This window comes from Macrosteles quadrilineatus, unplaced genomic scaffold (assembly GCF_028750875.1).
Source record: "Macrosteles quadrilineatus isolate MER2022 unplaced genomic scaffold, UCM_ALF_1.0 Scaffold_6__1_contigs__length_79288215, whole genome shotgun sequence".
NCBI classification, from domain to species: domain Eukaryota; kingdom Metazoa; phylum Arthropoda; class Insecta; order Hemiptera; family Cicadellidae; genus Macrosteles; species Macrosteles quadrilineatus.
This window is the reverse complement of record NW_026542599.1, coordinates 78,184,216-78,211,851: the sequence shown is the minus strand read 5'-3', so window position 1 is coordinate 78,211,851 and position 27,636 is coordinate 78,184,216. Positions and strand designations below refer to the sequence as shown.

At 36.0% G+C, this 27,636-nt stretch overlaps 1 protein-coding gene across 1 annotated transcript; it reads left to right on the top strand.

Moving 5' to 3' along the window:
• LOC128997056 (structural maintenance of chromosomes protein 5-like) lies at positions 1 to 27,636 on the top strand. Its single transcript, XM_054422637.1, has 20 exons — positions 1 to 139; positions 2,337 to 2,484; positions 3,345 to 3,494; positions 3,924 to 4,053; positions 4,750 to 4,873; positions 5,323 to 5,440; positions 5,636 to 5,764; positions 6,736 to 6,928; positions 14,689 to 14,820; positions 15,288 to 15,442; positions 15,747 to 15,964; positions 17,255 to 17,418; positions 17,686 to 17,815; positions 19,086 to 19,335; positions 20,556 to 20,732; positions 21,387 to 21,602; positions 22,139 to 22,366; positions 23,005 to 23,184; positions 23,608 to 23,703; positions 25,503 to 27,636. Exons 1-20 carry the CDS (start codon positions 87 to 89, stop codon positions 25,683 to 25,685), a joined length of 3,174 nt encoding a protein of 1,057 aa, XP_054278612.1. The 5' UTR covers positions 1 to 86; the 3' UTR covers positions 25,686 to 27,636.

The following is a 27,636-nucleotide window of genomic DNA, read 5'->3' as shown; positions in this document are numbered from 1 at the left end:
GGGAGTTACTTAATATTATCAATCCTTTGTCTAGGCCTATTGTAATTAACAATTTTGTTCTATTTCGACAAGTAATTAATTTAAACATGGAAGAGTTTACCGAAGGAATGATTGTTAGGATATTTTGCAAAGATTTTCTGTAAGTACTGCAGAGAGAAACATTGGTTTTGCAACCCTAGTCCTAGGGCTATGTATGCACCATAACCATACACCATAATCGCATGCGAAACCCTAGGCCTAGCAAGGATGTTATTTTGATTAGAATTTAGATGTTAAGCATAATATAAGAATAATAGTGTGAGCCTATGTGTTCATTTGTATTTCGTATCTTACATTTACTAATAAGTTAGCCTAGGCCTAGCCTACATAACCTAGATAGGATACCAAATTAATTTATGTAACTTATAATGCTAGGCTTAACCACTAAGCTAGTGCCTCACATCACAAACTCACAGGACCGAGGAGAACCAACTGTAGAGTAGAGGTCTTGTTAATTTATGGCTAGGAAGGTGTTTGGCTCTGGGGAGTGGGATTTTGACAGGGATTTTTCTCTTATCCGAAATTTCTTCTATTTTCTAGGTGTAAGGCAGTACAAACCCATGTAGGTCTACTTATACCTCTATTTTTGGGGCGAGGATCATCCGATGGAACCCTCGCTGCCCCCCTACGACCCCCCCGTTTCCAAGAACATTTCCCCCATCGCCCTTGTAAATAGAAACATGGTGGTCTTAGGGAGGCGGCGATGGTTCCATTGAATTCCTCGCCCCAAAACTAGGGGGTATACATGGGTTTGTACTGCCTTAACTTACCAACATAACTTAATATAGAAATACCCGGAAAAAGGACCGAGTTTAAATCCCTGTCAAAAAATCCCACTCCTCAGAGCCATCACTTAATCCTACCAAGATTAATTTAAATTGACAACCACATAAAATTTAAATTTCAAGGAGGGTTTTACTAAATAAGTAGAAAGAATAGGCTAGGCCCCACATAGGCCTAGCCTACTAAATGAAGATAACTTATTGGTTGAATGGGGCCTAGGCCTGACAACCAAAACAATATTTTTTCTTGGTACTTCTCTACTTTCCTGGTATTACACGGAGGCCACTTATTTTAGAGGGATATTTTTTACCGGAGACCAAAAATAACTATATAATTGGAAATAACATAGGCCTACTTTGATTGTCTTACAGTCCAAATTTGACATTATTGCGATTAGCGGCCTTTGATTTCTGTCTCGCACGCTCCGGTCAACAACCTGACTTTGGCCTACTTAGAGGGGATTTGGAGGGCAAAAGTATGACTCACTGGTGTGGTTCGTTTTATAACAAAACGAGGAAAGTCCTACAAACATGTCTATGATAACCTGAACGCGCTGCAGGAATAACTGCCGCAGCGCGCTATAGGCCTTCAAGGGCCGCCTTCTTATAATAGGCTACCAAAGTACCTTTTTCTTCATTGAATTTGTGAATGAGAGTGAAAATTACATTAAGTTAAGTCTCAAAGGAACTGGAAACACTTTCAGATTTCGTAGCTCGATAACCCTTGTTTATTCTCCACAACCCTTAAAATTAAACTCTAGGATATTAATTTACTTAGGTAGGGCCTACCTATTTACTTAGTATTTAAGTTAGGACTACAGTCAGTGGTGTAAATAACACCCTCGTGCGGGAACGGGGCCGAGGTCCAGGGACACTGAGGTGCTCCGTGACTTCGGGAGACGAACGTGATGTCTTCAAGACCAAATGAGATATTAATGATTTTGACGCAATCGTGGAAAAACATTACGTTGTTTCCGTGACCGCGGGTGACGAAGATTATGTCTTCAAAACTGAAGAATATATTCATAATTAATTTGACGTAGTCGGAGAAAAAGATTACGTCATTTCCATGACTGCGAGAGACAATGATGATATCTTTAAGACCCCAGATGATGTACAAGATATTTTGCTTGTCATGGAAAACGATGAATAAACTTAGTTTCCAATGAAAACGGGAGACGATGATCAAGTCCGCATAAACGCAGGAGATATTCAAGATTTGGCCCCACCACGAAACACAATGACGATGTTTCCATGACTAAGGTAGGCGATCAAAACCCGTCAACGAGATTTTTATTTGATTTTTCTGGGATCACCGATTTCGCTGCTAGGTAAACAAATAAAACGTAAGTGGTAGGCCTAAAGTTTCAGTTGGGGGGAAGGGGGCCCACATGTACTGGTTCTGTGGGGGGGGGGGGCGTTCAATGTAGGCCCTACTTGCCACTGCCTACAGGAACTTTTTTATAAAGAAAACTATCTAATAAGTAATAATGCATCATTTTATTTTTGTTTTAGGACATACAATGAAACCGGTGTAGAATGTTATCCTTGTGCAAAACTGAATATGATTGTTGGGCCTAATGGTACAGGGAAGTCCTCCCTGGTCAATGCAATTGTCCTCGGACTCGGAGGGAAAACGAGTATCATTGGCAGAGCAAAACAGGTGAGTGGACTGAGAATTAATTATAAGGCCTACGTCAGTCTTTGGTGTCTTTTTATGGTGAAACCATAGATTACCGAGTGTAACTTAGAATAGTTTACACATTCACTTGGCTAGTTAAACCATTTATTCAATACCGGTAATCATTTGTAGTAAACTGTAAGTTTATAAATACTCATAGGCTAGGACCTACCACATTTTAGCAATGCTTGATGTAATTTTCTGATTTGATTTGGCAATAAGTTAGACCAGCAAAAAAGCTTGCATTTATTTTTAACTTTGAAGTTGGGCCCCATGCTAGCTCTAAATTACACTCTAACAATAAGTTGCTTAACAGTAGAAAAAGCGTAGTATAGCATAAAGATTAAAAGCCATGCTGCAAATAAGATGTATTCAAAGAATTAGATGTATGGCTAATTAGAATTTTATGGCATATCAATATAAATAAACTTTGCACGTCATTTATTTGTCTCAACCGTATCGGTACATATAAAAAATATGAAAATGTCCTTCTTAAGTTTATCCCTAAACATAAGTTGTTAGTGATGAATCCTTTTAAATACATTTTAGCATTCTGTAACAAATTCTTTGTTTGTACTGGGTTGGACAGTTGTGACCACTAAAAATACAAGATTTTTGAAAAGGAAAATTTTAATTTTATTTTAAGTGGCAATAAAAAATGTAGGCCGTAAAACTTATGTAAGCATCAACTGGTTCAAGTTCGCCTACTCACTTTATATTTTAAGTAACTTAAGTTGTTGGTTCAATCTCTAACAAGGCTATCAATTACATAGTTGGCCTGATCGGTTTAAGAGTTTGGTTAACAATGATAGAAATTAAACCTTGTTTAAATTTCCATGTAGCTATCTGCGTATGTGAGGAGAGGATGTCAAAAAGCAAAGATCGAAATAGAACTTTACAGTGAACCTTCAAACTACGTCATCGGAAGAGAGTTTAACATTGACAATAAAACTACTTGGTTTATCAATGGCCAAATAGTCCCATTTAAAGAGGTAAGTGATTAACCAGTTGATTGTTAATATATTTGGGATGACAAACATTTTACCTTTTGTGTAATTTTTGCATAATAGGCTATAAAACAATTTTCTTAATATTAAAGTTTTGTATGAAATTTGGCATTAAAGATTTTAAATGGCTGAGATATTGGAACGGAACTTTTGTAAGCTCTTTTTACCTTCTAAAATACACATGAATACCAATTTTGAAATTTCTATCTTAAAAAACTCCCAAGATATAAACAAATTCTTAAAAATCACAAACAAACTGACAATCAGAAATCTAAGCATTTAAGACGCACACTTATATGGCATATTTATGTTTGTCTCAGCCCATGGAACAAGTACTCGAAATTTGTCCAAACAATTTGGAAACACCCTGTTAATAATAATTACTGGTTAGTAAGTAATTCATGGGTTTTGTAGGTGGAAAAAATTATAAAACAAATGAACATACAAGTGGACAATCTTTGCCAGTTCCTACCTCAAGACAGGGTTCAAGACTTTTCCAAGATGGATTCGAAACAGTTGTTGGAAAATACACTGAAAACTGTTGGTAAGAATATGTGGTTTATTATTGAGCTTATGTTTTTATTTAAACTTGTTGTATAATTAATACCAACTAGACAGTTTAAATCATATGATCTTCTGTTATCTGGCAAACCTTCTGTTTCAACCCCACTACCTCTGCATGCAATTAAATGCCTTAAAATTACGTTGCATTTTTGTGTGTTATTTGCACAAAGTAGTGGGTTATGTCAAGAGAATTCTTTTTGTCACCCTTGTCTGTAATCTGAAGAAACATCCAGGCTAATGGCCCACACAGAGACAGACAGACTCATGCAGGCAGACAGACAAAAATTTGCTCAAAATTTTGTCAAACGTGGGAATGCACACAGTAGTCCTTCCGCCTGTCGGCATTTGATGCTTGAGTTCCTTGACAGATTCGGGCGATTATTAAAACCTTCCTGCAAACTTTTTCCGCTACGCATGTGCCTTGAGGTGTTTTCATCGTTACTTCTCTGCCCACTGGAACCAAGGGCAACTTCGGGGGTCCCTACCCTTGTCGTACTTGTTTTTAAATTAGCGCAGTAATAAAAACCACTTTCCCAATAATTTGTAAAACTCATCTTTTACCCCTTGGCCCTTTGGCTCTATGATGCATCCTTAATCCTATTGATGTAGAAATTTCACCTGTAATAACAATCACTGTGTAGAAATTACTGTTTTACTGTATAAAAAATATTTTTAGGTTCCAAAGAAATCGTTGACCTGCATGAAAATCTGAAAGACTTGAGGAACCAAGAAACTAACTTGGCCTCGAAAACCAAGCTACTGAGACAAAATCTTGAATCTGAGAAGAAAAAGATTAGTAGGTAAGTTTCAATGTGTCTAATTACCCCATTTGGTTGAATGAAATGTGCATCCTTCTTTGTCCATGTAAATGTTTGTGTGAACAAATCTCAAGCCAAATAGTAATAGCGTAACAATAAGATTTCAACCTTATTGCTACGCATTCAAGGTTGTTTGCATTTTAAAACAACCTGGTCCTTTTATTTTCGTCTCACTTGAAAATTTTATAAACATCACAATGTTTTTATGTTATTTTTGTACAACTTTTTTAGCAAACTTTACTTTATGCCATACTTTGCTTCAATCATGTCTTCTTGAGGCATCCGCTGCTTTTTGGTGTACACAAATATTATAATGACATACAAATAATTCAATCAAGTACCTAAATTATTGCAATTAATTGGTTTACTAAGTTTTTGTTAAAAATATTGTTGAGTTGTTGCTGTATACTTAAGTGCTGCTTTATTTTCAGGTTGGAAAATGAAGTGAAAGCAATTATGGAACGACAAGAAATGATGAAAAAGGTTGCGATTTTAGAGAAGAAGAAAGCTTGGTTGGATGTGAGTGAAAAAGAAGAATCCAAGAAAAGGGTGAGTGCATTCTATGGTAACTGTTCTAGGGTATTAACACCTATTTAGGTTTCAAAGATTTATCATTGACACAAATGGCTTGCTTTTGTTAACAAGTCATGTGCCGCCTAAAAGGCTTAGACATTCTACATTTATCTTGGCTAGATTTACACTTGGTTGTGTGAATTCACTTAATCTTAATGTGGGCTTTTTCAGGTACAAGAAGACAGGAAGAAGATTTTAGGTATCAAGAAAGAAGCAGAAGAAAGCTTGGCGCCATTTGAACGAGAAATTGAAAGAGTCAAAGACAACATAAAAACAGTCGAAAGAGAAATTCAAAAAGAGGTAAGTTAACAGTAAAATATAAAATACTTTTCCTACAGTTATCTGACAAAGTGGGCTTGCTTGCAATAATTATAGCTTGCATTGTAGCTGATTCATACTTTCCCGCATTCATTTTACATTGTTGCCCTATTTTACTTTCCTTCACTCCAGTATTTCAACCAAACGATACGAAAGAGTGTGATTGTATTAAGCACCTAATACGTGTATGCTTGAAAACAAGTTGGCAACACTTAGATACTACGACTGCAGTCAGCTGTTGGAGTATTTATTCGTCATTCCATTTTACCATGGATACAACAACTTATCTTAACCTATAAACCTGTTGTTGCGAGTTAACAATCCTTGTTCAACGCTTGAATGTAACCTAACGTAAAACGTGTTGTTTAGTGTTTGAAAGACCAATTATTTATAAGTAGGCCTAAAGTGTTTGCAAATAATGCTCACGGTGAAAGTAATTATAAATCTGTTGTTGCATGTTAACATAAATATTACAAACCAAAAATTGTTCTGATTTTGATTCATTAGGTTTGTTAAAATGTCATTCATATGTTTGTTTGCTAATTTGTGAAACGGCATCAATTAATAAATTCTATTGATAGGGTTATCCGACTGAAAGGGTTAGGGACTGCTTTGTCCCTTTTAGCCTACTTCAGTTTATTAGGGGTTTACTGTACAATAAAGTATCAGTAAATGAGTAAGATGATGAAGATAATGAAACTATTGATCAACTGTAGGTCAGTATTAGGTTGCGACAGCTGGTTTAGTGAGTCTTTGGTCCCCGAGGTCACGGGTTCAAATCCCACCAATCATTAGATTTTAGCTTCTGTGATGATTGCAACCCTCTAGAGATAGACAGAAGTGATGTATAAGCTGGCTCTGGACCAGAGACTCGGGTTGAAGTTGGGACGTAAAAAACCAACTAGGTCAGTCTTGGCTGTAAATTGAATTAGTAAATGTTCTCTTCTTTCTAGATCAAACTGAGTGGAGACGGAATGGCAGCTGGCAGAAACATTCTGGGTGTGATAGAGGAAGGTGAAGACAAGATGAGAAGTATTGAGAACCAATTGAAAGATAAACTAGAAGCAGCGAAGAAACGGAGCGAGAAAATCAGCAGCTTGGAGGAGGAGATAAGAAACTTGGAGACTGTTATTCAGCCTGAGAAAGGTGTGAATTGTTCACATGTAAAGAAAAAAGAACCTTTTTCTTCTACTTGTATATTTAAATATTGTATTTAAATATTTTTACTCCTTGCAAAGCTCTCAATAGTGAATTCTTTACAAATGTTGGTTGCCCCTAGGTTGGAAGAACTTGGAAAGTAATATTATAAGACAGAGCTTTTGGCAGTGGAAGCTTGATGTTAAAAAATGATTGAGTGGGCCCTGCAAAATAAAATCATCCCCAGAAGTCCTTATGTCAAGAAGTCCAATCTTAATAAATAATATTAAACTACACTAAATTTAATCTGCTCACTACCACACTATTGTTTAGTGTTGCACTTAAAAGGTGAATCTTTTGTAGTGGCCTATTGTTTGCTGAATTCTACCTTTATTATATTATTATACCAAACTTCTATTGAATAACTATTTTTGCTAATAATGAATTGCCAAGGTTATTAAGTACTAAAAAGTGAGTAACAATTTGATTTATTCAACAATATTAGTATGAAATAATACACTTTGTTTTTGTTTTGACAACTACTAATCAAAATATTAGTGATTGTCTTTAGGCTACAAGGTCCAAATAGAACACAATTCTGACAATTACAATTCTGAATTTATGACTTAGAGTGCGACAATCAATTTAAGCTTTCGTTCAAGATGGTGAATAGACTTATTAAAAGGGAAGTTTTGGTGCGGTTACACACTGATCCCGAATATGTCAACAGAGGAGTGTTATTTTATTTAATATTTGAGATGACCAGTACCAAGCAAATCCTGTTCGTTGGCCAACGAATTAAAAAACGAAGGTCGAGTCTCGTAGTTCAACTGATTAAACAATGTTTTGTTTAATCGCAGTAGTGTACACTAGAATATTGCTTATTATTTTATGGTTAAGAAGGTACTTTGGCGGTTCATCTATATGCAAACTGACACAACCTCCGATAACACCTCCGTATCTAGTCGAACCAGCTACCTGCTCCCTCCTTTGATATTAATTTATTTCCCCCAAATTAAATACTGACTGTGGCACTCTTAAATGAATTGTACCTTAATACTCAACAATGAAATTCGATAACGACTCTGTGACAAATACCAATACTATAAAAATCTTATGAAGTAACTCTGAATTACCCTACCAAAACATTTTCATTTATTTATTCTTAATACTATTGGATCATCACAGCTTAATTAATAATACAGATTGTTACGCTATAAATGGATATAAAAATCAGCAAATTGAGCTCGAACCTGGAAACATGTGCTTATTTAACATGTACTAACAAAATATAACAGGAAAATTTACCATGTGCGACTCACTGAATTCTAAAATATAACAATAAATAACACAAATTACTTACAATTTCGGACGTCCACAAAAAACACTGACACAAATAAAGGGATAGGGATGAGGAATTGTAACTTTTACGATAAAAAACGTGATCGATTTGAACTCGTGTGACGAACGTGAAATTTCCAAATGGCGGATTGCGTTGGCCGGTAAAAACGAACTTTTTAACACTTGTTTCGCAAAAAACTGATTTTATTTTCCACATATAGGCTAAACGATTTACAGAAAATAAAGATTTACCCGACCAACACTGCGAAATGAATTTAATTTACACGATACGAACTTTTTCCGACTTGTCACAAGGAAGGCAAGGAATGAACAGATGACGACTGTGTCTCCATGGCTAGGCCCCTACCCCCTCCACTTGTGTGGTTGCATTGTGGGTCGGTCTTTCTATTGTCTGATCAGCTGACTATTTGTTGCGTGTGTATAGAATAATTAATTTATAAAACTCATTTAAGTAAACTCAATCAAAACTATTTATTTACAAAAACAATAATCATGTAAACAAACCAAATAGCAGATGATACATAATTTTATAACTCAGCTGATAACAATAATCCTACATTTCTCCCCACCCAATTTAGGCTGAATTTCCGAAACTGTGTTCATCCTCAGGTTCCGTTTGCATTTTCCATTGAGGTGGATCAGTTGCACCTTCTCTTGCTCTCAGCTGGTCAGCGTGTTTTCTCTTTATTTCACCCCCAACTAAAACGTTGTATGATAGCTCTCCCGTCCTTTCTTGTACAGTTCCTGGTCTCCAGCCCTTCTTCGTTTCATTTTGAACCCACACTTCTTGTTTGGCAGAAAACTCCTTTTGTTTAGATTTTAAGTCGTGGTAGTACTTCTGTCGCCACACTTGATTCTCTATTCTCTCTCTGCTATTACACCTCCACCTATCCAAAGCTGTTGGTATTCTTCTACCATAGAAAAGGACTGATGGTGGTTGTCCTGTGGTCTTTTGTGGGGTGTTTCGATAAGCAAGCAACACTTGTAAAAGTGCAAGTGATGAACTGAGACCTTCTTGTTTGCAAGCACTGTATCTACTCTTGAAGGTTCTGATAATCCTCTCTACCAAACCATTGGTTTTTGGATGATACGGTGCCGATGTGACATGACATATGTTATTGTTCTTACAAAAAGTCTTAAACTCATGGGACGTGAAGGGGGTGCCATTATCGGATACAATTTTTTTAGGAACGCCGTACCTCGAAAACCAAGTCCTTAATCTATTTACAAGAGCAGCAGTTGTCGTACGGTCCATAACTTCGATCTCAACCCATTTTGAGTAAGCATCGATTCCTACTAACCAGAATCGGTTGTCGAATGGTCCTGCGAAGTCGAGATGAATTCGCTCCCAAGGATCACTTGGCACATTCCAAGGATATAGAGGTACTTCTGTGTCAAATGATCGGTTACTCTGGCAAGGGTGGCATCTACGGACATAAACCTCGACATCCTTATTCAGATTAGGCCACCATACATAATACCTTGATAGGGATCTCATGGCCTCTATTCCAGGATGTCCTTTGTGGAGTTCTTTTAATACATTTTCTCTCAAAATCTGTGGCACCACTATTCTTCCCAATCGCATGATTATACCGTTTTCTAATGTCAGCTCTTCTCTCTTATTCCAATATGGTTTCATGGATGGTGGTAAGTTTCCTGTATCTTTTGGCCAACCATGTTCCAGGTAATCTATAAGTTTCTTCATATTTGGGTCTTTCTTATACTCCAGTACAAGTTCCTGATTTGGATAAACGACGTCGATTTTCTCCTGAACCAATGCTCGAATCTCTCTCTCATCTGGATCCAATACTTCTTGTGTCTTGAGTGAAAATCTAGACAAAAAATCAGCCAAACAATTATCCTGTCCTTTGATGTACTGGATCTCAAAATCATACTCCATTAAATACAAAGCCCAACGAACCAATCGGTTGTTTACTACTTTGGTAAGATCTCGATGCATTCCGAATATTCTTTCAAGTGGCTTGTGGTCCGTCCTCACCTTGAAATGTCTCCCACTGAGGTATTGTCTAAACTTCTTCACTGCAAAAACTAACGCCATCGCTTCCTTGTCAACTGTAGCATACCTTTTTTCTGCTTCCGTTAGTGTCCTCGAGGCGTACATGACTGGCCTTTCCGTTCCATCCGGCATCAAATGTAACAGTACTGCACCAACCCCTTGTTCACAAGCATCACATTCAACAATGATCGGCTTTGATATGTCGTATGGAACTAATGTCTTCTCTAATGACAGGATATTCTTCAACTTGTCGAACGTTGTCTGTTCGGTGTCAGTCCATTTCCATTTAGTCTTCGTACCAGTCAGCTTATGCAAGTTCGAAGCGATCGCATGAAGATTAGGTATGTACCTTTCGTAAAAGTTTAGTGCTCCTAGAAAAGCTCGTAATTCTTTCACGTTTCTTGGCCTTGGTGCGTGTCTTATGGTTTCAACTTTGTCTTCGGAGGGATGAATACCATTCCCATCTATTGTATGACCTAAATACTTCACAGATTTCTGAAAGAACTTACATTTTGATAGTTTTGCTCTTATTCCACTTGATTCTAGCCGCCTCAAAACTTCTCTAAGAGTGGTTATATGGGTAGTCTTATCCTTACTAGAAATGATTATGTCATCAAGTAGAACTCCGACATTAAGTCCTTTTAGTAAACTTTCCATATACCTTTGAAATTTTGCTGGACTCGAGGACAGTCCAAAGGGCAACCTTTTGTAGCGAAAGTAACCTACATGAGTTGCTATTGTCAGATACTTTTGGGACTCGGGGTGTACTTTCATTTGCAAGTACGCGTCTCGAATATCTATGACTGAAAATATCTTTCCATCAGTTAATTTGGAAGTCAAGTCATCAAAGGTTGGCAAGAGGTGTCTTTCCGGGACGATGTTTGGATTCAAGGTTGTACGAAAATCGCCACAGATTCTTACTCTACCTCCACCCTTGTCTACGTTGACAGTTGGGGTACTCCATTCTATCGGTGTTTCGGAAGGGTCCACTGGTTCCAAAACTCCTTCCTGTACTAATCTCTGTAATTCTCGCTCCACTGCCTCCCTTAAGGGGAATGGAACTCGTCGTGCCCCGTAAGATACAGGGTTTGTTCCACTTTTTAGATGGATGACCTCATTAGAGTCAGATATCGTTCCTAGCTCATCACGAAAGAGTTCGGAAAACTCCTGAGTTAATGCCTCTACTTCTTTTTGTAACTCTTTTCTATAACTTTCTTCGTTCTTACCTGCCTCTTTACTACTTGTCTTTCCATTGTCAATACGCCTAACCATTACTTCTCTAGGTAAATTAAGATTGAAAGCTACACTCCACGGCAACCCAAATAATGGAACATCATCTTCTAGTAATACAATGACCGGCAATCGCTTAGTACGATTACGTAAAGTAACGTCCACAAAAGCCTTACCCATGACTTCTAGCTTATTTTTCCCATAGCCAGTGATGACATCAGACGTCTTTTTGAGAGATTCGCCACTTGAATTTATCCTATCCCAAAGAGACAAACTTATAGCACTTACCCGAGCCCCGGAATCAAACTCCATTCTAACATTATACCCGTTCAATTCTACATCTATTGTAGCTCTGGGAACCTTACTCTTGACTGACCTAATTTGTGTACCACTAACATCAATATCAGAACTACACTCATCATCATAAGTTTGATTACAAGAATCATCTACTTTTCTCAAATTACCATCTGTTCTCTTGACAAAATTATTTTTACTTTTGCACATTCTTGCGAAGTGGCCTTTCTTTGAACATTTCTTGCACACAGCAGAAATAGCAGGACATCTATCTTCACTAGGGTCATGTGTAAACCCACATCTATAACACCTATTGAAGCCAGTAGATTTCTGTACCTCTGGTTTCCTCTTTTCCTTACTGTCACTTACTTTGAAAATCTCATTTTTACACGCATGTTTGGAAACTTCTTCTCTCGCACGTTCCATGGATTGAGCTAACTCTAGTACTACTGTTGACTTAACACGCTCACCTCGGTTATCAACTCCCTCGGGCCATCTTTGTCTGACTTCGACTTCAAATTCTGGACAGTTGCTTCCTACTGCAAACCTATCTCGTACTCGTTCATCTAAGCTATCTCCATATTTACAACTTCTAGCTAAAGACTTCAATCTGTTATAAAACAAAATAAATGTCTCACCATCTTTCCTTATAGCTCTTTCAAACTCAAACCTTGTTGCAAAAAGGGTCCTTGTAGGCTTGAACAACCGGTTGGCTTCCTCTTTGACTTCGTCGTAGGTGCACTCCTCCCAGGCCCTTGGATACATCTGGTCCGACAGTGCCCTGAGGTGCTCCTCTCCAATATTTGCCAACAGAAGATCTCGCCGAGCCGCTTGTTCTTCTGAGTCAGCACCACCCAGTCCCTTAACTCTGCAGGTCAGCTCAAAACGAGCTATGTAATCTTCCCACAATTGTTCACTATTATAGTCTTTAAATGAAAATCTGCTCATTCTATCTTGTATGCAAGACATCTTACTAAAATCAATTACACTCTTATACTGAGACTGGTCTGTTTTCCTCGGCATTTTCTCGTCGCCAATATAGAATAATTAATTTATAAAACTCATTTAAGTAAACTCAATCAAAACTATTTATTTACAAAAACAATAATCATGTAAACAAACCAAATAGCAGATGATACATAATTTTATAACTCAGCTGATAACAATAATCCTACAGTGTGCTACATTAATTCGTTGTATTACACGACGAATCGGTACACACACTTCATTTTAGCGAATTTCCCTATAGGGAAGTAGCTATTTCCGTAGGTGGCACGGTAAGACCTAGACCCGGGACCGATTTACTTTTTCATTTTGATGTCCCCAGAGGCCAAAAACACTATTCGTTCAAATTTTTATATATGTATATATATATATATATATATATAGACTTATATATATATATATATATATATACGTCCGTGAACGCGATAACTTGAGCAATTTTTGTCCGATTTTGATGAAATTTGGTTTAAAGGTGTAAAGCGTGATAAACTTGAATGAGTTCGCGAACCAGCACGATCGGACCATGGGAACGGGGCTTTACGGGGGGTTTTATGGGGTAAAAATTGGTTTTTCTCACTTTTGACCCTCAAAACACAAAATTTCCCAATTTCTCTTTAGACCTTTTTAAAGAGCTTAAAAAAACAAATAATTTAGTATATAAAAGTATTTTTGTTCGAATATTAGTAACGGAGAAAATTTAAAAAATTGTAAATTTAAAATTCCCATGTTATTCTTATGGAGAATATTGTCAAATGTTGTAGTTTGCTTGTTTATGAATATATTTTGATCAAACTTGGCAAATTTATTTATTTTGTACTAAGCTATCAATATTTTACTCAAAAACATACTTTATTAGTTTCCTTGTAGCAGCAAACCTAGGTACTCGTTAAACCTAATGTTATTAAAATATATTTAACTGAAAATCAATTCAGACAAATGGAAATTCGCTTAGTCGACAGGTTTGCTGCGGCGGGGGTATTTTGTTTTATATTGTCAGTATTTTCCGTCTCGTAGCCTTGGTTAATCATTTTAGTGTAATGATTAACAACTAACTACTTCTTTAAAATCAAAGTCATGAAAAGTTAACTGGCCCTCTTTTGGGCGTTTGGAACTTTCAATTGATTTACTGCAATCTTCTCGATTTGGCTTAGAACTTAAGCTCTTAAACTTAAACTCTCTATAGATAGCTTTTCTCATAAGTCCTTTTTGTTTAACACCCTTCATTTTAATTAATTGTTTATTGAAATTAAAATCTTACAAATCTTTGCACTCCCTTATTACCAACATTTATTTATGGACTGAAAATTTAAAAAAAGTCTAACACCTAAAATTTTTGTTTACGCTTTTACTGATATCCTCAAAACGGCAATTATATACTTAAGATGGTAAGTTAAGTATGTGTGTGATCATTTTCATTTGGAGTGTCCATTATAGTGAACAAATCCTTGGAAAAACACAAATGATGTGTTTAATTAAATGTTCATCAACCACGGAAAAGAATTTTTTATCCAAAATTGTATTTGTCCATTGTTCTTTTATTAGATTGCAGTAAATGCTTGTGGTGTTTGCAATTGTCTGCTAGTTGTCTTTGAATGCTACTGACATTAGGAAGGTGTTTTATGAATTGCACATAATACTTCTGCCGATCTAAAAATGATTGTCTCACTAACAGGATCATTTTTGGGTCTTCGGCAAAAGAATAATGATTATGTAAATTATGTTAGATGCAGGCTAAAAACATTTACCAATTGCACTTTTTTGTGGATATGGTGGGAATTCTTTTGCACTGTCGGCGTATTACATTAGTGGTAACTTTTCCACCATTATTGTCGGATCTAATGGTGTGTTTACGATGTTTCAGAGTCGAGGCTACAGCAGCAAGTTTCAGGAATGCAGCCTCAGTTGGCAACCAAGAGTGAGGAGCTGCTGAGAGCGCAGAGGCAGGCTCGAGAAGTTGAACAGAACATAAGTGAAGTCACTAGGACTAAAAACCGTAAGTAAAATTATACAGTGATCTAGTAATATCAAAGTATAGGTAAAACAAAGAGTTGATGTAAGTATTGGAAATTTCCTGTCAGTGGATTCCTAAATCTAGAGAAATAATTGATAATTGATTCCTGATCTTGATCTTTATGTTGGTAGGAGATCCATGCTGTCGTCTGCTCTACTATATTCCTTTTACAAAGCCAGGGTAAATGCCCATGCATTGACCAACAGTTATTGATTCTTAGCTGATTTTATGGTTGATTTTAATCTTTATCATGATTTTTTTTTATTTGGTTAGCTGAACCATGGTTCAGGTTAACCTATGTTTTGGTTTAACATGGTGTGGTAAAAAGGTGATTTAATGGAAACCTCAGTAAGTCATAATTAAAATTACATTATTACCTTGTTTTGTTTCCTCTATACTTTTTTTTGTTCTAACTTGCGACATTATCAACAAAAACCATGTCAATTCAGGAATAGAGGGAGCGCTGCAGAGGGAAGAGTCGGCGGCCAATAAAAAGCTAGAAGTCCTGAAGCAGAGATTCCCGGCCACATATCAAGCCTACCAGTGGCTAGAGGACAACCGAGACAAGTTCAGGAAACACATCTACGGACCAATCATGTTAGAGGTGTGTATTTGTTACCTTGAACTCTGCTCACTTTAGTGTTTATCATTGATTCTAAGGACCTTGGATCAGCGTTTCCCAACCCACTGGGAAAAGACAAAAAATTTAAAATGTGTTTGTATCTAAACCCAAAAATAAAGTATTTTTCACTACAATCGAAAGGTCAGATGAGCAACAGAAGAGTCCCGAGCGTACCAAGGGGTTGGGCAGTACACATTTAAATACTTCCAATATAAGTATGTAATCTAATACTTCATATATGTTTTTCTTACAACCTAACTCATTTGTCACAATTATCTGTCGTTAGATTAACTGCGAACAAGACGCGGCCAAGTTTGTAGAGTTCTCCATACCCCACAGAGAAATGGTTATGTTTGTGTGCGAAGACAAGAATGATATGAATCAGTTGCTCAAGACAGTCAGAGATGGTATGAGACTTAGCATCAATGCAGCTGTGGTAACTAGAAACTACAACAGCCCGGCCAGTGAGAACTACAGGCCTCCTCTGGACCTGAGGAGCATCAAGTAAGATTTACGTAAATTGAATTGATCCCTTTTGTTTCCAATATAGAGATAGGGGTTGGACGTTTTTTAGGTTAGAACCCCTATTTTTTACCATTAGTTGGTCCGCCTCACTTCTTAAGCAAGGCTTTCTTAGGCGCGGAGTGCGGAAAAGCAATTACAGTTGTGGTCCTCTCCGCTTCTAAGGAGACAGTAGGCCTACCATTAAATTACCTAAGACAAGAGGAGAGCAAACTTAACTTTCTGCACTCTGCTTCCAGGACTAGGAGAAAACCGCTTTAATCTTACGATACTTGCTTCACTCACTTTCTGCCACACATCAATCACTAGCCACTATTCCCTTGCAACTTAACTAGACTATCGAGGACTGATGAGGGACGAGTATCAAATATGTTAAGCAATTTTTGTTGAATTACATCAACTGCTAACATGATGTTAGAATAAATCTATTCTGTATTTCTGCTACATTGCAGATTATTCAATGACTTGTTTCTTGAACGTTTCAGTTTGTAATGGTATTTAGTTTTTTATTTAGGTTTTTCCTCAAATTTGATTTGTTAAAGGTTTGGTTAAAGAGTTATCTGGAAAATGTGAGACAAGTGTGCGGCCTTGGAAGCTTTGTTGCTAAGGCTAGCTGATTCTTGACTCGGATTTATTGAAAGGCCAATGATATATTAAGTTTTTAACCTTTGAAATGGACAATTTAGATATTGTCGTCCTTTGTTTTGTTATTCACCAAATGTTGAAGATACATTTGACTCCTCATAATTCAAAGTTCTGGAAGATGTAGAATTACCTTAACTAGTACTTAATTTAACATATAAGTTAAGAATAGTCAATTTATGAAGCCTTATTATACCCATCGACTATTGAGCATTTGAATTCACCAGATTAGGCAATACCTTATTAAAAACTATTTTTTAACATTAAAAAACTCTTTGTTAAACTGACAATTTATCAAACAAACACTGCAAAGCACTTTCCTCCAAGTTCCCAGAAATATTAAGTCTTTTATTCACCATCAAAAGTAAGACTGGCCACAATGTCCAGAAAGATACGAGTTTTTTAGTGCAAATTTAATTCCAGTATTGGATTACTGTCTGACTGTTCAGGAAAATTGAGTAGATGTTAGGCAAATATAGGACTAAGGTGACCAATGTTGTGTGATTGGTGTCAATTGAAGGCTGCTCTTTACAAATACAACCTGTACTTGTCCAGCCTAACTACTGCAGTGAGCAGTACAATTTAAATTGTTTATCCACATCAGAATCTGAAGTCAGTGTATTTTTACAGAGAGTTTGGCTTCTCGGATTACATCATCAACAAGATGGAAGGTCCTAATGCGATCCTCAACTATCTCTGTGCAAACTTCGCTTTGCATCAGATTCCCCTTGGGAACAAAAAAACTGAACTGATGGCTGACAAAATACCTCGACAGATTCGATCTTACTTCTCAGGTGCGTTGAATATGTCAAGTTATGAAATGATTCTCAATGTTTGCAACTAATTAATCAAAGTTCAGTTTGGAACTAATTGACTTTTTTTTAAATAGTTGTACTTACAAACTCTGCCAAATATGTGTGATTAGTACGTATGATTGAAGATTTTTTTGTCTGGTTGAAAAGAAGAGTAACAACTGCAATACAGCAAAACACAATTTTTATCCTGGAGATTGTAACTATAGATGAGATGTTATTATTAACAGTAACTTGCCTTGTTTGCAGATTCACAGCATTACTTGGTGAGATATTCCAAGTACTCAGGAGAAAGGTCTTCACGCATCGTGAACGTCAGAGACAGTTTTCTATTGTCTGGCTCTACCAACACTGCCGCTATTGCTGAATACAGGAGAAGGTAATCAAAGTTAGGCCAGTAGCAAAATATTTGCATTGTATCTTACTAATAGTGTGAATGTTGGGCTTACAGCTGTGGCTCATAGTATTCCGATGATTCGATAGCTCTGCTCCACCATCACTATGCTGATATACCTCTTTTACTCTTTCCCCAGACATTTCAGCTGTTCTTTCCACCTTGAAATTGAATATGAATGACGGAGTGTAGAATGAAGTGAGATTCCTTATAAGATTTGTTTCTGACTAAGACCATCTGTTTCATTTAGGGGTCTGTGGTGCACCGAATGAAACACTTATCACTGTATTCAAGTACTTCCAAGAACTGTTGAGTTTTATCACTTTTATATCATTACGACTTTCCCCAATTCTATTTTATCATAAAAATAATAGTTTTATGGTGACTGTGAAATGTTATCTCTAACTCAGTCAGTATTTTCGTGAATATACAAGATTTTGAGTAGTCGTCTTAGTCTGGAGTATATAGGTGGTAATGTTTCCAATCACTTCCATTAGCCAATTACAAGCTGCAATACCCGTGCGTTGCAACGGGAAGAAAATGTGACCTAGAGAGCTATTAAAGTGGTGCTGATGTGTGTTTTAAAATACAGCAACTCTATGATTTAGTTTGAAAATATAAACTAATTTAAAAGCGTAAACTTACTTACTTTCAAACCCCTACTTTTGATGTTCATAGATCCATAAGAATATGACAACATACCTTAGTGTAGCAATAGCATCAATTGCTTCATATTGATGCTTCATAAATGACATGTTTTACCATAATTCTTCAATTTTAGTCAAGCCTCTTCACATTTAGCTTACTATATAAATAAAAAAATGAAACTTTGATAAATACTTTACAAAACGTATACAACCTCACTGTAAAACCAAACATAACCCCCCTCAATATTTTTCGAGTAAATAAACAAACACCAGTTCATTGTACTGACCAGCTGTTTCATTAACTAAATTAAATTAAATCATTTAAACATTGAAAGCATGCCAGGCGTAGCCCTTTGGAAATCATCCTGTGGGGCAGAGCCCTTAGGAAATTCGTCCATATCAATACTTTTCGGCAAATCTACACACTCCAAGCTTCATTTTGATGTACCATATGCCTATATTTTTATTTGGTAAATGACCTTAACCGTTTACATAAAGTTTGATTGTATCACTTTAATATTATAATAGATTAGGTTTTTCAACTTTTTTGTATGAAATAAATGTCTTCCATAAAATAGTCTCGTTAAGAAACACTGTCTTTGTTTCAGTATCCAAAAAGAACATCAAAAACTTGAGGCGCTGATGAAAAATAAAGACGCACTGATGGCAAACATAAGTAGTATTGAACGAGTAACGAACGACTTGCGACAAAAGAAGCGAGATTTGGACCAAGAGTTGCAGAAATTGAAGGTCGGAAGAACCAGATTGGGTATGAGGAAGAGTGAGCTGCAAAAAGTCATTCAGCAAGTGGAAATTGATCCTGAAGAAGAAATATCCAAAGCAAAAGCTGAAGCTAATGTGAGTCGGTTGATTGTTGAAGTTTTAGCGAATTTCCCATATAGGGAATAAGCTATTACCGTAGTACTCATGGTAAGACCTGGACGCGGGACCGATTTTTTTTTTCGTTTTGAGGTCCCTAGAGGCCAAAAACACCATCCGTTCAAATTCATATATATATATATTTATATATATATATATATATATATATGTGTCCGTCAGCACGATAACTCGAGCAAAAATGATCCGATTTTGATGAAATTTGGTACAAACGTGTAAACCTACGTCTATTCGAACGAGTTCGCGATCCAGCATGATCGGACCATGGGAACGGGTGTTTACGGGGGGTTTTATGGGGTAAAAATAGGTTTTTCCCAATTTTGACCCAAAAAACATAAAATTTAGCAATTAATTTCCAAACCATTTTGTAGAGCTTCAAAAAACAAATAATTTAGTATATTGAAGCGTTGTTATGCGCCTAATGGTTACGGAGAAAATTCAAAAAAATTGTAAATTTAAAATTCCCATGTTATTCTTATGGAGAATGAGTAAACTGTTGTAGTTTGCTTGTTTATGAACATATTTTGATCAAATTTGGAAAATGTTTTTATTTCTTACTAACTATTAGCATTTTACAAAAAAAAACAGTTTTACCCTCCCTGATGCAGCAAACCTAAGTACTTGTTAAACTAATTCTATTTAAATCGGGAATAAATGTTATATTTTTAAGTAGACATTTCAGTGTAAATCCAATCAGTCAAATGGAAATTCGCTTAGTCTGCAGGTTTGCTGCGGCGGGGGTATTATTTTGAAACAATGTTGCAAACTCATGTTGTCTAATTTACGTTTGTATGTTAAAAATATGAAACTTAATTTAATTTATCAATGAAAAGATAATTAGAATATTTTGTTATTTATATTATTATAATTCTTTTCCTATGTGTGCTTTTTTTTATTAAAAACAATTATTTTGCCAAAAAACCTACTAAGAATGGTTTTAGTTAACTGTAAAACATACATTTTATTCTCAGATTCTAACTAATGAAACATGCCTATAAACTGCTAAAATAATCTTAGCAATTATCTTAATGACAAGTTAATTTTACTTTGTATTAGATTTACTAATAGTGAATAATTCTATCCATCTATAAAAAACATATTATCAGTATTTATTTAGTATTGTTAGCTGTATGCCTGGGAAATTGTTTTGTTCTTTTTTAGAAATATTTTTTTACTTCCAGAAATTTGTCATCGCGTTGACTTCAGAGCCAAGAAAAATCATCAAGTATTTAAAAAACACACAGAGCTGCTTCTCGAAAAAACTAACAAATGTTCAAAAAAAGTCTCACTACCAAAGGATTCTCGATGGGAAAAAGAGAGATGCTGCTGAGGCTCGAAGTAAAGTGGATAACGCTAATGTAAGTTGCGATTGACTTTTATTTGCTATAATTTATGTCCAAAATAATATCAAAATACCTTAATTTTAATAATTTTTTTTTTACAAAGATATTGATATGTCAAGTACTTTGGTTTATTTTACCTTAGTTTTAAAACCTTTCCGTGTAATATGAACAGTTCAAATTCTTGTATTGGTAATTGCACATTGCAAAAACTCTCTCGTCTGTTCCTAAATCATGCTTATGATTGTACCTATTTGAATAGATTTCAATAAACAAGTGAAACTAAAATTTCTTTTACCTCATGAAAACTATGTTTTTATCAGTTCAGGAAACGTTAATTATATTGTGTAGGTGTTAGGATGTAGTAAACCTGGGAGTTGGAGAAAAATGTCTAATGGAAAAGGCATTCAGGAACTGTTTGAATACAGTTAAGCCCTTTCAAGGTACTTATTGAAGTGAAGAGACTCCTTTGGTTATTAATGAATTGTTGGCATTAATTCCCCAGATGGATAAGATTTTTTTAGTCTATCGATGTTCTGAAATGTATTTATTTTACATTAGGTCCAATAAATATAGTTTACCAATGATGGGTTAAAAAAACACTTGTTTGTACTATCCCTGTACTTTTTAGTAATTCAACTTCAAAACGTCACTTGAACAAACAATTTTCAGAGGATGCTGGAAAACGTCGAGCACGAGCTGAGAGAAGTAACGCGAACTTGGGAGAGAGCAAAGGCCAAAGCACAAGAGATGTCCGGGGGGAAGACTCCAACAGACGCGGCTCTCCGGAGGGAGTTTGCTGATCTTCCGGACGACCTGAATGGCCTGGAGAGGGAGATATCTGAGGCGACGGCCCGAGTGAGGTGTATGGGAGGGGGAAGGGAGTCGGTAAGTTAAGAGTGTCATTTAGACTTCTATTGTTTTAGGAAATTGATATGAAATTTATTTGTGCTTGTCTTCCTACTTGAAAACAACAGAATTTAAGGTTATCCTTGTGATTGGTGATCGAGATGCACTTTGATATCCATTAAAACCGCTTTTTTGAGTCGTTATCACAAATGATAAAAAACAAAAACAAATTATAAACACCACTACTGCAAGTGTAATAAATAAAACAAAGCTATATTCGTCCACTCGGCCACCAAGACATAAAGGGTTAGAGGAATGCAACAGTAACACATGTATAAGTACAGAAATTAAGTTTAAAGGTTTTTGTGGGGAAAGATTCACCATGATGTCCAGGCATAACATTCAACATATGTGATTTCTTCTCACTCAATCATCTGCAGATAAGAAACAACCAAAGATCAGATAATCAACATTCCACTGTATATTTCCTATTCCCTTCCCTTTATTCATAGTGTTGTAATAAAATTTTGAGTTGCCAAATCACTTGCAGCTTCCTGCAATGTTCTTTTTCCTAGGTTTTGGAAGAGTACGATAAGACAAAGAAAACCATAGAAGATCTAGAACGTCAGGTGGCTAACCCAGAGAAGCAGTTGGAGACTATAAAAGAACGCATGGAGAACAACCGGAACCAGTGGATACCTCAGGTGCAACACCTGCTGGAGAGGATCAACGCAAACTTCAGCTCTTTCTTCTGTCTGATCAACTGCGTGGGAGAGGTCTCGCTGGAGGTTCCGGAGAACCAGGTGAGACGGGGGGCTTCTAAGTTGATGTAGTAAATTTAGTTGATATATTCTAATGTGTAAACTTTTTATAAACTTTGACTATTGATACATCCCCACATTCCATCCCCATGTTGTCACCAGTTATTTTAATTAAATACGTTAATGACAGATTGCGTGATCTAAATTGCTAATTTCTGTCAAATACACAAGATGTTTTTATCAAGTCAAACTGATTAAACAACTTATTGTGAGCTCTAGCAACTCTTATGACCAATCAACTATGTCAGCGACAAATAATAATGTAGAAACAATAATTTTAGACTCTACAGTTCCTTCAGTAGCACATTCTGTAATTGGCTCACACTAATACATACTTTTTTAGTAAAAAATTGGGGACAGCTGGTCCATATAGATAGGATGTTTACTTCAGTCAACCAATAGTTAATGGTATAAACGAGACAGTTTAAGTATTTTTTGTCTGCTGTCTACACCTTCAGATTGCCAAGTTCAACTGGCATTGCAATTCAGTTATAGACGTCTCGTTCGAAAGAAACTTTGTTGTAGCTACATTGAAATCTAAGTGCTGAGACTACCAAAAATACATCACAGAGTGGAAATATTTTATATTATTTAGCCTACTGATCAAGTTTTGCCTGTAGGACGAATACAGCAAGTACGGGATCAGCATACAGGTTCAGTTCCGAGAGTCCAGTCGTCTGCAGAAGCTCGGTCCGCACACTCAGAGCGGGGGAGAGAAGGCGGTGGCCACTGCCATCTATATGTTGTCCCTGCAGGAACTCACCACCGTGCCTTTCAGATGTGTGGACGAGATCAATCAGGTAATAATGATCAAATACAATACGTAAGCATACGATAAAACAAAAAGTAGGCCTACAATAAAACACAACTAACAGGTAGGCCTACGATAAAACACAATAGGTAGGCCTACAATAAAATACAACAGGTAGGCCTTCGATAAAACACAATAGGTAGGCCTACAATAAAATAAAACAGGTAAGCCTAAGATAAGACACAACAAATAGGTCTTCGATAAAACACAATAGGTAGGCCCTCGATAAAACACAACATGTAGGCCTTCGATAAAACACAATAGTTATGCCTACATATTTTCAATTTGCATGCCAACAGAATGAATAAAAAGTAAGAAAACATTAAACTAAATTGAATTATTGAGTATACAATATTCATAGTAATTTTACCTCTTGTCTTGTAAATGTTGTTATGCAATGTTCTGTTTTCAGGGTATGGATGAGCACAATGAGAGAGTGGTGTTTAAGCTGATGGTGAACACTGTTGAGAAAGCTAACTCTGCTCAATGCTTCCTGCTCACACCCAAGGTTAGAGGATATTAAAACTACAAAGTAAAATGTATTTTTATAATAATTGTATAACATTAAATACCAGTAATTTTTATTATTGCGTTCACTGTTCAGTAGTAATTTTAGTGGTGTGCAATGCATTTAAATTTCAATTTGATTCGATTTTGATCACGATTTGATTCAGGATGCTTCAATTTACAGTAGAACCCCTGTTAACCAAAGGGGGAAAAGCTGTTTTGGGTAACCAATTTTTTCGGTTAACCTGTCATACGCTAAAAATAGCCTATGTGTTACCACAGTTTGTAGGTAAAATAGGGATGGACGGGATTGAATTTTTAGTTTGGGACAGGACAGGATTGAATTTTAGTTTGAGACGGGACAGGATTTTTATTTTCTTCCTGATTTTCAAGACAGGGCGGGACAGGATTTTTTTCCTGTGCACAAATAGAAAGTCTTGAGTATGCAGTTACCGAAAAAGACAAACAAAATAAACTTTTACCGTTTGTGACACTATCTATAAAAACCAAAATATAATTTGGTTACAACAATTTACAGGTACCTATAGAAACATGTGACTCGCGGTCACAGTGGGATCGTCAAAATGACCGCGGCCACGGGATGATCGTCGGTATGACTCGCGGTCACGGCGCGATCGTCGGTATGAATCCGCGGTCACGGCGAGATTGACAGTATGACGTCACCGCACAATCGTCAGTATGACTCCATGGTCACGGGGTGATCCTCGGAATGACTCGCGGTCACGGCGTGATCGTCGTTATGACTTCGCCTCCTGCATTCGCGGAACATCTCTCGCGATAACGGCGTTATCTTCACTCGCGAAGTGGCAAAATCGCCGATGATCGGACCTAATCTTGTCCCGAAAAATTCCCGAATAAAATATAATCCCGTCCCGAAAATCGGGAATATTTTTTCCCAAAAATTTCCCGAAATTCCGAGACCCCTCCGTGGAAAAATGAACATAAAACAATGTCTATATAATACTGTTTTATTTCAGCTTCAAAAATGTTACAATGGGTTAGAGACAGAATTTTTTACACTAAACAACTGAAGTTACTGAATTACTATAAATTTTGTATTACAGAACGTACTTTTATGTTAGCCCTGTATTGTTTTATGGAACCGTTTCAGTTATTCCAGGAAACTCAATTTTTTTTTAAACAGGGTAATAATAGTACAAATTGTTTTGGTATAGGCTTATTCAAATTGTTAGTGAAGTCTAGATTTTCTTTGGCCAACCATAAAATCAGTAGTAGGTTAGATTTTTGGTAAATCATCCAATGGTAACCTAAGTTAAGTTGTAAATAAATTTTGAAAGAAAATCATGCTGTGCTACATAGAATTGAATCGCATCGAACCGAAAAAAAAAATGCTGTATTGCACATCCCTAAGTAAATCATTCCCTTTTGTTTATCTTGTTCAGCAAAAATCCCAACCATCTTGTTTATATTTTTCAATAAAAATCTCTCTGTGTTTTTATTATCTTGTCCAATTCAGATTCCCGTACTTGTTATCTCCGGCAATTTTGAATATAATGAATACCAGTTGGAGGATAAAATGATAGTGTTAACCATCATGTTAAAGCTAGAACTCAGCAAAAATGGTCATTTATTATGTGTTTTCAATGGTGTGCATTTGTTGCAAATATAGTTTAGCTCTTAGGTTTTTATGTTTTTATAGAAACTGTTTTGATAAGGGTATACAAAATAAATACACAGCAATTTAAGTGCTATTTGTTTACGATGTCAAGTAATAAACATATATGTTTTATTGCAGTATTTTAATTCTCTCTATTTCAGATTTTGCCCAACTTGGAATACTCTGACAACGTGAGAGTACTTTGTATCTACTCTGGTCCGTGGTCCATCAGTCGCCTGAGGTTCAAGATGAACAAATACATTGAGAGGGTGGCAAGATGCAGTGAGAACACGCGACGAGAGTCTCTCAAGAGAAAACACTCTCAGTCAGACGACTCTGACTAATATTCTGTGATAAAACTTGTCCATATTGTAAGTATTTAGGTATCCATGAAGTTTGGAAGAGTATGAGTAGCGAGTGCTTGTCAAGGTTTCACATTCCATCTGGATAAATTTTAAAATTAACTCAAAAATTGAAAACGAAAACACAAGCTGATGTTTGATAACAATTTACTTATGCCCTTACTAGTCGATTCAAACTGTTTATCGTGCAATTTTGACAGTAAATTTTGAAGAAGTAGGCTACAAAGACAAAGCAAACTTAAATATAAAATTTAAAAACAAAACCTTGGTATAGCGTTTTTACACTAGATATTGTGAAGGAGTAATTGGCACAATGTTCACGGTTGAGAACTCTACTAGCAATAAATCATTCCCCACAGTTGTGTTTATGGAGGATAAAAGTATCATGGATCCGGTGCTAATGTGACATTGATAGGGCTTGTCAGTCCAATGCCTGTATGCGTGTGCCTTTCCATGTAGAACTGTCACAGTACAGTGTTCACTGGAGATTTGTTCATTTATTTAGCCCAAGTAAAGCTTGTGTTTGTATTTTTGAGTTTCAATTCAAACAAAGTGTTTTAACACCCTATGCCTTGCCACCAATAGTTATACAGATAAAGTAGGTATGCAGATTGAATTTGAGATTTTATAAATTTAACAAATTTTCTTAGAACAAACTAGTGGCGGCTGGTCAGTTAAAAACCCCTATTCAAATGCTCAAAAGAATCAATAATCTAGACCGGTTGGACATGTTACTTGTTATAAGCAATGATAAGACTCACAAAAGCATCTAATTGACACATTTTAATTTTTGTTATGTTTGTTAAAACAAAAACCCAATCAAATTGCTTTTTACTGATAGTTAGTCAACACGAACACAACAGTTCACACACTCTAAACATACTCTTTAACATTACCGTACTGTCTAAAATTGCAGCATTAAATCTTAAAGGCAGCGTTGTGATCGGTGTATTTTTATTTGAGCGTCAAAACTTTGTGGTTAAGATCTAAACCCCTGCCTACTAGCTTAACATCCTAGCGTCTGCTAATTCTCCATTGTGGAAATGGTCCTAAATTTTGGAAGCACTAAAAAAATAGGCTGTTGTATTTGGTTGAACACTTAAAATGTGCATTTTGTTGCTATATTGTGAATGGGCGAGCCATCATAGAGGTTTCATTGACCAGCCGCCTCTGGAATAAAGTAAGAATATCGCTCATTTTCTGTTATTTCACTACCACTACTTTTTTATTGCAATTCCGTTTATTCACTATCAGAATTTTTTCATAATCTGCAAGTTTGGTTGGTTAGGTTAGTTTAGAACAGTTCCATTTTATAATTGATATATTCATAGACTAGGCTAATTGTTAAAAATTTTAGAATTGCAATATAAAAGTAGTGGTAGTGAATGAACGGAAAAGAACCAGAATAAAAAGGAATAAGTGAGAAAATAGAATTGTTGCTGCAATAATTACGCAATGTTCGGACACAGTTTAAACCTGCAAACCAATTTAAGCTGTGTTTAATGTGTCATGGCAAGGCAACATTGAATATAAGTTTTTGTTTAAGATAAGTTACATTAATTGTTACTTCGTACCTAAAGAGATGTATTAAGTTTTATTATTTAACATGTTCCTTAAATACTAAGGCTTAAACAACGCAAATAACAACAATTATTGTGTTTACTAGTTTACTGTATGGTTGATAAAAAGCTATCCTTACGTTTTTATTTTAAATCAAGTCTTTTTTTCTAAATCCTTAAGCAATTTCCTACCATGCAACAATTTCCCGATGTTCTTCGTTAAGTGTACTTTACATTTAGGTTATTTAATAGTACTTTGTTCTTTGTGTTTATTTTATACTTGTATAACTAGGCCTAATTTTAAAACTATTGATAACATCAAGATACATTTTTGTTCGTCTTCAATAACTAATTTATAAAATTGTGGTAAAATA